Source organism: Corythoichthys intestinalis, chromosome 17, assembly GCF_030265065.1.
Source record: "Corythoichthys intestinalis isolate RoL2023-P3 chromosome 17, ASM3026506v1, whole genome shotgun sequence".
Taxonomy (NCBI): domain Eukaryota; kingdom Metazoa; phylum Chordata; class Actinopteri; order Syngnathiformes; family Syngnathidae; genus Corythoichthys; species Corythoichthys intestinalis.
The window spans coordinates 26,921,112-26,937,651 of record NC_080411.1 but is presented as its reverse complement, the minus strand read 5'-3'; the positions used below and the strand labels follow the sequence as shown (position 1 = coordinate 26,937,651).

General features: G+C 39.2%; 1 protein-coding gene across 2 annotated transcripts in view; it reads right to left on the bottom strand.

Annotated features, from left to right (window-relative positions):
- Nucleotides 1-16,540, bottom strand: part of si:dkey-112m2.1 (transmembrane protein 132C) — a 357,076-nt gene that overhangs the window by 122,727 nt on the left and 217,809 nt on the right. For both annotated transcript variants that reach the window (XM_057818295.1, XM_057818296.1), the window contains one exon: nt 5,218-5,361. In XM_057818295.1, the coding sequence (XP_057674278.1) occupies nt 5,218-5,361 (144 nt within the window). The remainder of the gene's footprint in view (nt 1-5,217; nt 5,362-16,540) is intronic.

Below are 16,540 nucleotides of genomic sequence, written 5' to 3'. Positions count from 1 at the left end.
TGGTTTGAATTGCGATTAATTGCGATTAATTACGATTAATTAATTTTTAAGCTGTAATTAACTCGATTAAAAATTTTAATCGTTTGACAGCCCTAGTTTTGCACCAAAGCACACGAGCACAATCTACGAAAATAGTGCTTTAAAGTGCTTGTGACACGAAAAAGCATGTTTATTTCATAATACACGCGGTATTTTATGCTCCTGAATGATATGGATCGCTTGTATGTGTGTGGAAGCGATCGCTATATTTATTTAGTTTTTTGAATCTCGCGCCAGGAAAATGAGTGACTTCCGGCTTCGGTCTCGCATTGAGGAGGAGGGCGCTGTGACGTGTACGGTAGAAGACGTCCTCTTCACGCTACAGTGTACTGTTGTGTATGAGGACGAAGGATTCAGCTGATTTTGCGGATTAATACTTTTATTTTTTGCATCACGCCAGCCAAACGGCTGCAGAAAAATCCTTCTGTATGCGGGAGAGGCGTATGCGCCTTTTTGGAGTTTCATAAGGTTCCCATTCACCGTGGATATTTACTGTGGGACCATTGGACTTACAAGGAAGTGAGTAAACATCTTGTTTTGTATTATGTCAAATACGAATACAGTGATTACAAAGTAAACACTATAAAATTCCTTTAAATAAAGGACTACTTACGTTTGATCATTGATAGGCATGTAAAAAGCTATTTAAAAGTCATAGTGAATAGCCTGATAATCCCATATTTCAAACTAATGACCTTTGTTCTTCATTCTTTCCAACAATTGATGGATAATTGGGACGTTTTATATACATGAATGATGGTTCTACAGTTTCTCCTCTCCGGAAGGGGATTAGCTGGGCAAAAAAATGTGTTATTGTTATGAAGCACATTTAGATTTGGTGCAAAGGAGTTGGCAGTTTCTGTGCCTTTTACCAGATGATCTCACCCTTTTTCCAGAGCACATCCTTGAGCCTTCTATAAGATTTAGAACGTATGTGAAAATATAGCCTAAAGTCATGGGAAGTATGCCACAACCATGAAGACCACCACTATTGCAAAGCTCCTCCAGGCAGTGTTATTACACTCCTTATGATTCTGACTTTGACAGCTGATCACAGCATTCACAGAGATTGCATATAGTGCTGTCTGGAAAAGAATATACACATTCTGACAGAAAATGTGATGTTTTCAAGTTAATGTTGCATTTTTGTATTAAAGAAAAAGCAAAGGGTTTTGTTGTATGTCTAATTATCATGTGAGTGCTTGAGAAAGTCTTTGGTTAGAAAAAAGATGTAAGAATGCAATACCAGGTTAAACACATGACCTTCATTTAAACAGCCATGTACAGAACGACTCATATCATGTCCCCAGAGGGGATTTGAAAGGGATGCATGCAAATGACATTCAAACTATCATTCATCACTGTCAACCTTGACAAACCCAGGAGAGTATCCCGTCCATTGGGTTGTGTTATTTCATGTTTCAAGTTTACTTTAATATGATTTCCTAAATGATGTAGCCAACCTACACCAGAATGTCAGTGTATATATACACAGTAATCAGACTAATAGATTTCTAAGATTATTGCATTTTGAGCAAAACCCGCTCAACAGTGAATTGTTGCGAAACTGCAGGTTGGTCGTCATCTCCTCGCTTGAACACAATACCCTTTGTTATTGACCAAAAGATCCTGAATGTTTGCTGTTTTGGAAACAGGTAAGAAAAAAAATTGGTTTCAGGAAATCTTTCAACTTGAGGGGCTTAGTATCATGTCCATCACGATCGATTGGTTAATCTCAAAGACATCGTCAGTCGACCGCAAAAACACCCGCTTGTCCCTTGACACGTCTATCCCTTCTATTGGATTTGCCTTTTAACTGATATTCAGGTAAATCAAACTTAGCGGAGGAACCAATGTCTGAGCCTATTTAGCCTATCATTAACCCTACCTGATGTTCGGCCATTGATTGTCATACATGACTCTAAGATCTCAATACATGACAGGATTCCCCATAGCAAAACATGCAAATTTTAGAATTTTGCTACAGTGAGCATAAAATACGAAATATAGTAGACTGACTCTCCACTCACATTGTCTTATTGGGGTATTTTCTGACTTTTTATAGCACTATGACACAAAACACCTGTTGCAGAGAACAAAGCTGTTCATGTATCATGAAATACTCAAGGCTAAAATATTTATAAAGATACCCTGCTCAAAAAGCATGAGTAGAGACTGAAGGAGAATCAATGTGCTTTTAATTCACTTAGCTTCAGCAGGGATGCCTAGACTTCCTTCTCTCAGCCACTTCGTCCGGCTCTTCCAGGGATCTCCTGAGGGGTTCCCAGGTCAGCTGGGAGACGTAATCTCCCCAGCTTGTCCTGGGTTGAGTCCCAGTAGGAGGTGCACAGAACACATCACCATGCAGACATCCTCATATGGCACATCTTGATGAGGATTGGGAGCAGCTGTACTCAGATCCCATCAGATGACTGAGACTCTTAACCTATCTCAAAGGGAGAGTCTGGACACTACTAGAAAACCAATTTGCCTGCTTGTATCAGGGATCTTTTCGTCTCAGTCATTACCCACAGCTCGTGACCAGAGGTGCAGGTAGGAACGTACATCAACCAGTAAATAGCGTGGCATTGCCTTTCGGCTTGGCTCCTTCTTTACCACGGCGAACCAATACAGGGTTCGCATTACAGAAGACACCACACCAGTGCTGGGGAGAGGGAAGTGTAGGCATTCGCCTGTCCATCTCCCGCTCCATTCTTCCCCCTACTCGAGATAAATATGCCCACACCTGCTTGGCCTCTATCACGTGGGCAATTCCAGAATGGAAAAGTATCTAACCCCTTTCAAGAGGAGAGGTACCAGAGCCCAAGCCATGCACAACTATATCTAGTTGGAACTACTCAACGTCACGCACTAGCTCGAGCTCTTTCCCCACCATAGAGGTGACATTCCAGTCCCAAAAGCCAGCTTCTATAAATGGGGATCAGGCCGCCAAGGTCCCTGCCTTCGGCCTGCTGTCAGCTCTCTCTGTCAATTGTTTTGTGCCTTAAGGGTTCAATGTGTCAAACTACCTGTACAGTGTGTTTGTGTGTGTACAGTGGGGCAAATAAGTATTTAGTCAACCACCAATTGTGCAAGTTCTCCTACTTGAAAAGATTACAGAGGCCTGTAATGGTCAATATGGGTAAACCTCAACCATGAGAGACAGAATGTGGGGAAAAAAACAGAAAATCACATTGTTTGATTTTTAAATAATTTATTTCCAAATTAGAGTGGAAAATAATTATTTGGTCACCTACAAACAAGCAAGATTTCTGGCTGTCAAAGAGGTCTAACTTCTTCTAACGAAGTCTAACAAGGCTCCACTTATTACCTGTATTAATGACACCTGTTTTAACTCATTATCGGTATGTAAGACACCTGTCCACAATCTCAGTCAGTCACACTCCAAACTCCAATATGCCCAAGACCAAAGAGCTGTCGAAGGACACCAAACACAAAACTGTAGACCTGCACCAGGCTTGGAAGACTGAATCTGCAATAGGTAAAACGCTTGGTGTAAAGAAATCAACTGTGGGAGCAATTATTAGAAAATGGAAGACATACAAGACCACTGATAATCTCCCTCGATCTGAGGCTCCATGCAAGAGCTCACCCCGTGGCGTCAAAATGATAACAATAACGGTGAGCAAAAATCCCAGAACCACACGGGGGGACCTAGTGAATGACCTACAGAGAGCTGGGACCACAGTAAAAAAGGCTACTATCAGTAACACAATGCGCTGCCAGGGACTAAAATCCTGCATTGACAGACATGTCCCCCTGCTAAAAAAAGTACACTTCCAGGCCCATCTGCGGTTTGCTACAGGGCATTTGGATGATCCAGAAGAGGACTGGGAGAATGTGTTATGGTCAGATGAAACCAAAATAGAACTTTTTGGTAGAAACACAGGTTCTCGTGTTTGGAGGAGAAAGAACACTGAATTGCATCCGAAGAACACCATACCCACTGTGAAGCATGCGGGTGGAAATATCATGCTTTGGGGCTGTTTTTCAGCAAAGGGACCAGGACGACTGATCTGTGTAAAGGAAAGAATGAATGGGGCCATGTATCAAGAGATTTTGAGTGAAAATCTCCTTCCATCAGCAAGGGCATTGAAGATGAGATGTGGCTGCGTCTTTCAGCATGACAATGATCCCAAACACACAGCCAGGGCAACAAAGGTGTGGCTTCATAAGAAGCATTTCAAGGTCCTGGAGTGGCCTAGCCAGTCTGTAGATCTCAACCCCATGGAAAATCTGAGGAGGGAGTTGAAAGTCCGTGTTGCCCAACGACAGCCCCAAAACATCATTGCTCTAGAGGAGATTTGCATGGAGGAATGGGCCAAAATACCAGCAACAGTGTGTGAAAAGCTTGTGAAGAGTTACAGAAAACGTTTGGCCTCCGTTATTGCCAACAAACGGTGCATAACAAAGTATTGAGATGAACTTTTGGTATTGACCAAATACTTATTTTCCACCATGATTTGCAAATAAATTCTTTAAAAATCAAACAATGTGATTTTCTGTTTTTTTGGTTTTTTTCCAAATTCTGTCTCTCATGGTTGAGGTTTACCCACGTTGACAATTACAGGCCTCTCTAATATTTTCAAGTGGGAGAACTTGCACAATTAGTGGTTGACTAAATATGTTTTTGCCCCACTGTAAATAAGGAAAACAGTATATGTATGTGTATTCTATACAGTGATGTATAGTGTACTCATACTTGGTACTGTATATGTAGGCCTCTTTTGAATGCTTGCTATTTCTTAATTTTCTAAGGATTATTAAAACAGGATGGAATAATAAGTCTGTATTGACAAGAGTGCCAAAAGTCATGCAAACTGTTAACTGCTTTACTAACAAAGCTGTGTGCACTGCTAAAAATGTCATCAATGGCATTCGACATTTCGTTTGCAGTTGACAAAATTTCGCGTTGTTGGCACTGAAAGAGTTCAACGACTGGCCATTTGTTTCTTGAAAATTCGGTGATACTGTCATTATCACTTAACACCTTACATTGCAAACACTTCAGAAGTAATGCTGTACTGACAGGGCAGTGAATTAATGCTGAGTCATGCTCACTTTCTTTGTAACTCCTTACAAATCGAAGAAGTATTGACTTTTGAGTATATCCAGCTTATATCGATTAATAAGGCAGACGAGGTCAGTCAGGCATACCTTTGACCGAAGCTGTTCTCCTTTTTTCGGCAGTGCAGGGTCACGACTCTGTGACCTTCACTTCTGACATCCTGACTCACCGTCCATAATACTGGGTTACTGGCTCTTGCCCCCAGGAATGCCACTCCATCTTTCAGCTTCACCCTAGAAAACAATCCAGTTCACGAGGTTAAAAACAAACGTACCTAATCATAGACTTGTCCATGACGCACACAGACACATTCATGTATGGCTGTTTTACACTGGCTATAACTTGCACCCCCCCCCCCCCCCCCCCCCCCCACACACACACACACACACTCGTTGTTTTGTATGTTAGGTACTGATATGGGATGGGGAGTTGAAGTTCACCTGCAAATTTGACAGTTTCTGATGTACTACTACAGGCAGGATGCAACTAATTAGTCATGGGATAATGGCAAGGCACAACCTGAGAGTGAAATTTGACTTCGAAGACTCGCCATTAACACCCTAAAGCAATTTTTGCTGTTCCAGTTGCATTTACAGAGAACTGAAAAAACATGCAAGAACACTTCAATTGAAGCGGCGGTACTCTTAACGTATACTTATTAGTCAAAAAGAGAAAAAATTTAAACTCTGCATATACAAACCCATCATCCTCTATAGACCCCAATCACCAACGTCACACAATCACGTGATCGCTGTGTTGTGCCGCCATATTGTCCGTCATTGTGTGTCCGTATTCTCAATGGTCTCAATTTATCGTGGAATTTATAGTGCAATTCATGGAAGCCCCGGTGCTTTCAGACGCTGTAAACTCATTGGATGTGTTGCAAAAAAGGCGTTATGTGGAAAAGCTTCGGTCGATCCATTCGCCAGATCCATATTTGCTGCCTAAATCGATATTTTTCGACCTGCTGTCTTCGCCGTCTCTGCCTGACATCTGCTACTCTGATATCTACAACTATCTTGTCCACAGAAACTCAGCCTATTCTCACGAAACTTTGAAAAACTTTAAGAGCAGCACTCTAAGCAACATTACCCCGTGTGACCCTTTACTTCCAATTTTCTAAAATGGCGACAATCAATAAAAAAAAAAAGTTGACTGTGATGGCCGACGCTCCAAGGATAGGTGGATATTGGACTATTTCTTCAATAAAATACGCAACAACTTTGTCTGCCTCATTTGCAAAGAGACAGTCGCTGTTTTCAAAGAGTTCGATGTGACGCGATATTACCAAACAAGACATGCTGACATGTACGACAGCATTACAGGGAAGATACGCAGCGAGAAATTATAGCAACTTGAAGCTAGTTTAATTTCACAGCAGCTGTATTTCGCAAGAGCCCAAGTTTCGAAAGAACGCCACAAAGGCGAGATTGTTGAAATTATGAATTACAAAAAAAATTATTAAGCAAATGTGACACACAGAAGGGCTTGCTAAAATTTATTTAAATATATTGTTCTAGGTAAATCAGCCAAGGTAGCCCCCCACATTTTTACCACATCAAATCTGGCCCCCTTTGCAAAAAGTTGGGACACCCCTGTTTAACTGATGATCCGTAGACGAGGCCAGCTTCTTTCACTTGGTACCAGCCAAATATTATTCAAAAAAAACATTGATGGCGGAAAAAATAAACATCTTGAATTTGAAACTGAATGTCGTCGCCGCAAAAGGAGGCATGTACGTAGTGGTAATGTGTAAACACGACGAGCTGACGGACAATATGCAATATGGCGCTCCAGTCAGGGGGGCGGAGTTGTGACGTCATGTGATTGGTATCTATAATCAGACATGAAGTCTGTAGCTATACACAAATATTAAATCATGTGCCAGGCCAAAAAAACTTTCCACTTTTGGACCATGTCCATTTCAGATTACATGAAAACCCTTTATATACATGAAAACTTCAGGGATTTATTCACCTAATTAGGTTATTCATTCATTCATCTTCTGAACTGCCTATCCTCACGAGGGCCCCAGGGTAATTATTTTATTTCTTTATTTTTTTTGTAAAATTGAAGCAGGAATACAACAGAAATTCAAACAATGTTTAAAGCTTCTCATAAAATCATTTTATTTTATTACAAACGGAGTATTTTAACAACTAATCTACAATTCAAGTTACTGTAACAGATGATGTCTCAATAAATTTCCAGGCTATTTAACCAGTTGCGGCCCTCTATGTGCAGTATAACATGTGCTTTGTGGTACAACTGTGCAAGAAGACAGCCTACCGTAATTTCCCGAATATAACGCGCACTTTTTTTCCCCAAAATCAACTTGTAAACTCATGGTGCGCATTATAAACGGGTACATGGATGGAGACAGAAATATATATGTATTACATATATATATAAACCGATTTTTTTTCATTGACACGGCCACGTTGTGTTGAAGAAACGTATGCGGCGACCCGTTGCCGACCATTACGGTACGTGACGTCACCATTTTGTTTCGGTAATACTTCACACTAATCGGCCGAATGATTTCGTCTGTGTTAAATTCTGCTTTTTTCACTCTTCATAAAGCACAGAATTTGGTTTCTTGAACTCATTTGAGTCGACGTTTATTGCAGCTCCACAATTCGAAGCATAACAAATGTAAGGACACACACTTCCTGTGTCCGTCAACTATATCGGTCCCTCGGGAAACTCAAACCCAAATAACAATAGTTCAGTAGTTTTACCGTATCAATCCATGGAAGAAACATTTATTCATCATGAGGAAACGAGCAAGTTATACAGCAGCCTTTAAAAGAAAAGTCACATCCGTTTTGTTTTCTCCTAGATTCTGGTAAGTTGGAGAAGTTGTCAAATCATATTATTACCGTAAATATTGTCAGTTTACGGTAATGTTTTGAACTACCAATGTGCTATGCTTGTGCTGTGTTTCACCAGTCAGTAAAATGACATCTCTGTATCTGTACATGAGCTCTGTTTTCTTGTATTCTTCTATTTATTGGTGCTAAAATTAGGGTGCGCATTATAAACGGGTACAATAATTTTCCCCAAATTTTACAAGTAAATTTGGGGTGCGCATTATACACGGGTGCGCCTTATATTTGGGAAATTACGGTATGTTACATGAGACTTCAAAAATGGATTGAAAATATTTGCATTACAATGAATGATTCCATAATAGTGCAATCATCCTTTTAAAAAAACCCTGAAATGAGGCAATGCACAAAGGAGTCATTTTGCAATTATATGTATAATTTTCTCTAAAAATACAGTATCAGCAGACATTAGGTACTGTAGTAAATACCATATTACCTAAATGCGTGCAGTTGCAAATTCAATGAATACGGATGTCACGCATCCCTCGCATGTATCAGATGTGTTTTTTTTTTTTTTTTTTTTAACTGTGAAATACTAAGAGAAAATAAATGGAACATTGAACAAAGATGGTCATTACAGCTTTTGAGATTGATACAGTGCAATAGAAGAGTAACATGTTTAACATTTTCCATAGTTCGAATTTCCTCAAAGTTTGACCCACGCAAGGTGATTTTTTTTCCTGCTTAGATCGATGCAATTCGCAAAAAATAAAAAGGAAAAACAATCCATCGGGGCCCTGCTATTTTCCAAGTTGTCACATTTGAATGCTACAAAAAGGCCAGACTATCTTAGGTGGTCTCGAAGATGGAAAAGATTTGTGGGGCAGATATGATTAAAAAGAATTGGAACAAGAAGAGTATTTATTAAGAACATTCTTTTCGTCAAACAAGAATACTTGGCATTTTCCCGTGCTGCACTACTTTTAAATAATTTGAGTCTGCCCTTGTTCGGCAGCTGAAAAAGACACAAAAGTAAAAAGAGAAGCTCAACATTAATGGAGGGTAATGATATAACCACAGTCATCGAATCCTCTGTGTTCAACCTGGTTTCTTTGATGGTATCCAGGCGACAGAGGCGATAATAACTCATGTGTCGCTTGCTGCTCCTGACAGATGAGATAAAACTTGTTGGCGTGGAGGAGAGGGAGAAGCACTGATTGCCGTCTGGCCTCCTTTTTTCAAAGCCTTATCCACCTTATCCACAGCAAAGTAATCATCCACTCACATACTTAGCTTTGGCGAACAACTACAAGGGGGCTGATCATCTAAAGAGCCCAAGTCCTGTTTTAACTAACCCTGGAGTCAGAGCTGTTAGCCGACTTCTTACGCGAGTCAAATGCATTGATGGTCTGAAGTGCTTAGTGTGTTGGAGACGCACACTTTTATAACTCTCTAAATGCACGAAGTTCTACTTTCCTTGTAAATAAAGACCCCCTATCCCAAAAATAAAAAAATAGATACAAAAATAGGGCTGTCAAACGATTAAAATTTTTAATCGACTTAATTACAGCTTAATTACAGCTTAAAAATGAATTAATTGTAATTAATTGCAATTCAAACCATCTATAAAATATGCCATATTTTTTTGTAAATTATTGTTGGAATGGAAAGATAAGACACAAGACCGATAAATACATTCAACATACGGTACATAAGTATTGTATTTGTTTATTATAACAATAAATCAACAAGATGGCATTCACATTATTAACATTCTGTTAAAGCGATCCATGGATAGAAAGACTTGTAGTTCTTAAAAGATAAATGTTAGTACAAGTTATAGAATTTTTTTATTATAACCCCTCTTAATGTTTTCGTTTTGATAACATTTGTAGAAATTTTCAATCAAAAAATAAACTAGTAGCTCACCATTGTTGATGTCAGTAATCGGTGCTGAAACCCATAAAATCAGTCGCACCCAAGCGCCAGCAGAGGGCGAAAAAACACCAAAAAAACACAAGTAACAAGTAACAAGTGCTGTCATTGTGCTGTCATTTTAATCTGAGCGGGGCTTGTGCGTTAAATGCGTCAAATATTTAACGTGATTAATTACAAAAAATTAATTACCGCCCATTAACGCGATAATTTTGGCAGCCCTAAAAAAAAATTTAAAACGTGCAAGAAGGAAGTTGTTGATGGGTATTACTGCACCACAGGGCACTTGACAATGCTTGATGATACTCTGCATTATTTGCACACTTGTTGCTGTATCACAATTGCTTTATTGTGAGAGACTTTATTTAGTTTTATTACTCTCTGTACTTCAGTGTTTTTATTCAAAGTGTATATTTAGTTATAGTGGCTTGTCTGGTGTAGTACTAGAGAGATTCCAACTACTGGAAAAAAATATTAACTGTTCCAGCAAAACTAAATGCTTCTCACATAGTGTCAAAATGAGACATGTAATCTGGTGTTAATGTATTTTCCATTATATTCAGAAACTTTCCCTTTAAATTTTGCACTCTTAAGGTATGTTTGAGCAGAACCAACATTAGCATTGAGAAAAAAAATGAAAAAAAGTGGTATCTGCCACTCTTGCGCCAAAACCCATACATCTCGTCTAGATCCGCCTATCAAAATCCACTGGATTTTTTTCACTTGTTCGCTACATGATTCACTTTTCCTAGAGGGACATACGTTTTTTCATTCAAGCAAATTCTTCTAGTTTCCAAGAAGGACAAAAGCTTTTAAGCTACAAGTGTATAATTATATTCACAACTTTGAATGTAAGTGAGTGCGCATTCATACACTATTCGTGTTTGTTTACCATGCATTACCTTAAAGGTTAATGCTACCTTATTTGTTATTTTCTAAGGCACATTCTTCAATTGTTATATATCTGTTTCAAACAAGCACTCAGCAGTCCTTACTCTTTGATAAGAGTGTTTTAGGTGGATGAAAAAACAATACCAGGCATTTACATTCTTGTTTACAATCCATTACCTTAGTGGCTAGCAGTTGATGCTACGGCAATTTATAATCCCACTTGTATGTTTTCTTTTCCCTCTCTTTCTGTAACTCACGGCCTTAAATTGATTTTCATCCATTTCAAAATGGGACTTGGCAGTTGTTACCCTTTGATCTGAGTGCTTCAGGTCGACGAAACTCCTTATTTTAAGCATAAAAAGTCAATCATGCTTAAGTTCTTGAGGATATTACTCAGATCAACATTCCGTCCTAAAATATTTACTTGTATAATGCAATGTATTGTGACCTGACAAGATTGTTGTCTCATACTAGGGGAGCAAGTTCAACTAAGAGGCCTGCCAGGAGGCCACCCATCAAACAACAGACATGTAGAGGGCTGCAGTTGTGGCATTCTGCCATGTGATGGGTATTAACCACTACCCATGCTGGTTCCAAATCAGTCCACACGTCCCATGGATGGACTTACCGCTTCATGGTGGTGTATATTAGTCCAAAGGGAGAGGCAGTGTTTGACTTTGCTGAATTCAAGTGCCAACATTTTTAAAGTTATGTGGGTTTGTCCATATATCGTTAGCAGGCAAGAGAGTGCAAGAGCAATCTGTATTTCTGGATGCCCGTGGAGTGAAGATTATTGATTGAACTCCTGCATCAGGACTTCATTTGAGCGAAATCCCCAGAAAACTAAGTACATTGTTGAATTTTGAAGAAGCACGGCAAGCATGATACACAGTACTGAACATGAAGTGCTTGTTTGCTAATTTTTGAAATGTGATCTTTAAGTAGTATTGACGAACGCTTTATGCTGTTCAACGTAAATTTCTCAAGCTAGCAAGACAGATTTTAAAAAACACCCAGCCGGCATGAAATATTTTGGCGAAAGTCTTGCCTTTCACAGCAAGTTGTTAACAGCAAACAGCTGTTAAATTTGGATGCGTGGTGGCAGCAATTTTCAATAAATGACACAAATGAGATTCAGAAATGATAGCTGCCATGGGCTTTTGAAAGACAAACATTATTCTTTGGCCAAACTCTCATATTTTTTTATCTTGACTTTCCTCAAAATGGGAGGAAAAAATTGCAATTAAAATCAAAAGCTCAATAACAACAACTGAAAATCTAATGCTGTGTCTGGTTTCAGTGTAACAGCTCACAAATTCCATGTGTTTTAACATAGTTGTCTCTTAATGATCACAATATGCACCAAATTACAGAGCCCTAAAGGGACATTGACAGAAATAAAATAAATTTACCGCAATTTTCGGACTACAAGGAGCACCTGACTATAAGCCGCCACCCACTAAATTTGACAGAAAAACGGCATTTGTTCATAGATAAGCCCCACTGGACTATAAGGCGCAGCTGTCCTCACTGTATTATGACACCAAAAGATATTAACCGGTAATACTTTATTTGACAGCGGCATCGTAAGACTATTACAAGACCAAATGAACCACCATGAAGCTCTGAACCAAGTGGCTGCAAAGCTTCATTGCTTCAAGAAGCTTCATTTGGCCATCACTGCTCCGTTGGGGGAGACCGTCATCCTCCTGCTTTCAACACTATCGTCATCCAACATGCCTCCTAGCATCCCTTGCAGTGCTACGGATGTAAACAACAATCAAAATTTTTGTTCGATGCTAATTATTTCTTCAGTTACTGTTCCAGTTGTCTTATTAATTGCTAGTTATGGTATTTGGTAACACTTTATTGGACAGTGGCGCAATAAGACAATCATAATTATAACATGACACTGTCATGAGCATTAATGAATGCTTATAAAAGAAATAAAAGATGTCATTTTGTGTCATCCGGCAAATTATCTCACTTTTGAATGGATGTAAAAGATCTGAGCTGGAGATAAATGGAGTTAGTGACATGATTTGACAGATAACACTGAATGACCTCTGTCATAAGCATTAAGTAATGCCCATGATGGTGTCATATCATAATTATGACGGTCTTATGACAGTCTTATGATGCCGCGGTCAAATAAAGTGTTACCTAGTAACCCAAATAAATCAACAAATAACCCGCACGAGACTATAAACCGTAGGATGCAAAATGAGGGGAAAACGTAGCGGCTTATAGTCCGAAAATTACGGTAAGCAATCAGTCTTTTTGCAACAATACAACAATTGGCTAACTTGTATAGCAAAAGACCGCTAACTTAAATGCTTTACCAGATTGTTTCTGGTGCACACGAGAAACAATCTGGGGTGCACCAGATTGCTTAATTTTTTAAATTTTATTTCTGTCGATGTCCCTTTAGGGGCTCCGTACCGAATAGAGTTTGTGTGTGTGAGTTTGTGGAGCAGACAGACGTGTCAAACAGAGTGAGCAATGAAATGTGCAACTGGCACCCTCATCGTTCGCTCGTCAAGTTATAGAGATATTGATAAATATGCCTGGGAAAATGCACAGAAAACTGTGTAATCTACTGTGCAGGAGAAAACAACATTGCTCTATTGTGACATATCAAGCCATGTATGAACAACCAATGAACATTAGCTCTAAATGATAAAACTGCATGCCTTAATGAGATTGGTCTCTCTGATATGATTATTGTTGAGTGAGGGTTCAGGCGGAGGTAATAAAAGGCAGGAATTTGATGGGAGGTCCTCTTTTCACATGCATCAGCACACAAGGTTGTATGATTAATTCCATGACAACCTGCATCAGTGGGATAAGTATTTACACACAAGAAGAGCTTGTCAGAAGCGACAGTTCTCTCAGACTTGCATGGCAGCTGCCCATATAGTAAGTCGACAAGTCACCTTGCTGCCAGGCATGGTTCTCACATGCTGAATGAAATACCAGTGCACATTAATATTAATGTACTGTACACAATGAGAAAGGAAATGGAATACAAACAGTTATTTATGAAGTCAAAGAGTGACCAAGTATCCAGAATACAAATACCAACATTTCCAAAGGGTAGGCAAGACTTGCGCACGTTTGCTTTATTAAGCACTTTAGACAGAAAACAGCTTTAGAATTAAGACCTTTTCGGTTATTGTTCTTGCACATATGTTGTTTAACTCATTCAGTCCCAGCCATTTTCACCAGAGCAAGGCCCTTCACTCCTGGCTGTTTTTTCTGGATTTTGACTGATTTTGCAAGGCCCACAGAAAATTCTGTTCTATTGCTATATAAACATGAAACCCACCAAAAGAAAGATTAGACTCTCTTCTTTCAGCAGAAAAAAAGTAAGTTCATATTTTTTACCATTCTTTAGAAATCAGCATTAGAAAATAGCTTAGTTTGAGCAATTTTCCAATTTCTGATGAAAAAACGGAGAAAATGAGCTTTATGTAAACGCATACATTTCAAACACACTTTTGACTTTAACACAGCTATTTTTTGCGTTACATCCCAAACACCTTTTACAAAATATCATAATGAACAAGACAAATAGAGCTTTTGATAGCAAAGTAACAATTTGTTTACACATGACTATTGAGAGATGACGCCTGTTGTCGCAGAGATGTCGCCGTGTCTGCCGTGTAAACGTTTCTGTCATTGTTGTCTGTCTCACAAAGATCGATTATTTTTGAATCTCTGCGGGGTCTGCCTGGCGAGCCCGCTGCACGGTGGTCTCAGTCGTTTTGCTGCGTCGTCCAGCGCCTGGCATTCCAGGCGTCCTCTCGGTTGTTTTGTTCGGTCGTCCGCCGCCTGACATACTGCCGCCAGCGCTCCGACCGTGCTTCCCGGCCTTTCATTGCTGTTGAATTGGGTTGCGGGTCTTTACAAAATGCGCTACTGCCCTCCAGTGGCCAGTTTTATTGCTTTAAAATGTGTTTGTTTTTTGTTTCTCAGATAGATCGCGAGCTATAGATTATTCTTGTTAAAAAAAATAAAAAAAAACGCAAAAGCTGTATAAATACGTTTTTGGGACAATGAAGCATTTAAAAATAGAACATATTTATACGTTTCTGGGAGCAAAGGAGTTAAGCGGGGAATACAAAAGCTTCGTAATGGATTTATTGGAACGCAAAGTCTATGTTTGTCTTTTAGGGGAGTTTGAGTACATTCATTAATGGATTCATGACAATGTCATATGAATTCTTAATTCTTAAATCACCAAATTTGACACGAATATGACATTTGTTCATCGATAAGCTGCACTGGACTATAAACCGCAGCTGTCCCCAATGTATTATGGGATATTTACACCATAAGATACTAACCGGTAACACTTTATTTGACAGTGGCATCATACGACCATCATAAGACCACCATGAAGCTTTGAACCAATTGGCTGCAAAGCTTCATTGCTTCAAGAGGCTTCATTTGGCCATCACTGCTCCCTTGGGGGAGACAGTCAACCTCTGTTGCTACCTGCTGTCAACAGTGTTGTTGTCCAATATGCCTCCTAGCATGTATTGCAGCGCTACAGATGTAAATAATAATCAAAATTCATATTCTGTGCTAATAATGTCTTCAGTTACTGTTCCACTTGTTTCATTAAGACAGATGTCATTTAGTGTTATCCAGCAAATTATCTAACTTTCGAATGGATGTAAAACATCAGAGCTGGAAATAAATGGAGTTAGTGATATAATTTGCCGCCATGATAGTGTCATGTCATAATTATGACGGTCTTAAGACGACGCTGTCAAATTGTTACCTATTAACCCAAATAAATCAACAAATAAGCCGCACTGTACTAAAAGCTGCAGGATTCAAAATGAAGGACAAAAGTAGCGGCTTATAGTCCAAAAATTACGGTACTTAAAAACATGATTGCTGCTGCTGTGAAAGATGCTACTTCGAACCTAAAGGAAAGGACAAGGTCTCATAGTCTGGAGGATGAAGGAGATGCCCCAAATCCACATTACTTGAAGACCTGTGATAGATTTTCGCTGTCAGTGATAATTAGGTGGCCTACATCTAAATCTTAAATTTCATTTTCAAACTACAATAAATTCCCACAAATAGCAGAAATGTAAGGTTAATGTTATAATATAGAAAATCCAGAAGAAGGGAGATCGCTACACAAAAGCCACACTGAAGAACAGAGAAAAACATATCTTCAACACTCACAAACATCCACAGACACACCACGACCCATGTCTATATCTGATAAAAAGTTAGCACACAAGCACACAATGGGGCCACTGCATTGAGCTGCCCTTTCCGAGAGATAAATGGAAGTAAGAACAATTGCTTCAGTATCTGCTCTGTCACAAAGAAACCACTTTTGGTTACTGCAACACAGGCAGACTCAAACAAAGGTAGAGATGGATGAAGGGGATAACTGCTGTAGAATTAGTCAGAGCCCATTCATACACAAACTATGTTCTTTCACAGGCATATCTAAAGGGGGGATATGGAAACTTGTTTTAATTGCTTGGATACACATATTTTGTCAAATTACTGTGTCCTGCCAATGTCAATGAAGGTGTATTGAAGGAAAAGTTCAGATTTTGTTCCAACTGTTAGGTCACAGGGAGGCTAATTCAAACACACATTTAGCCTGATGAATTTCCTTTTTTCTAAACAAGCCAGATGAATTAAAACCAGGATCGTGTCGCAGTCAAATGCTTTGATGCGCTGAATAGCATTTAATCATGTTTTCAGCCTCAGTTTCTGA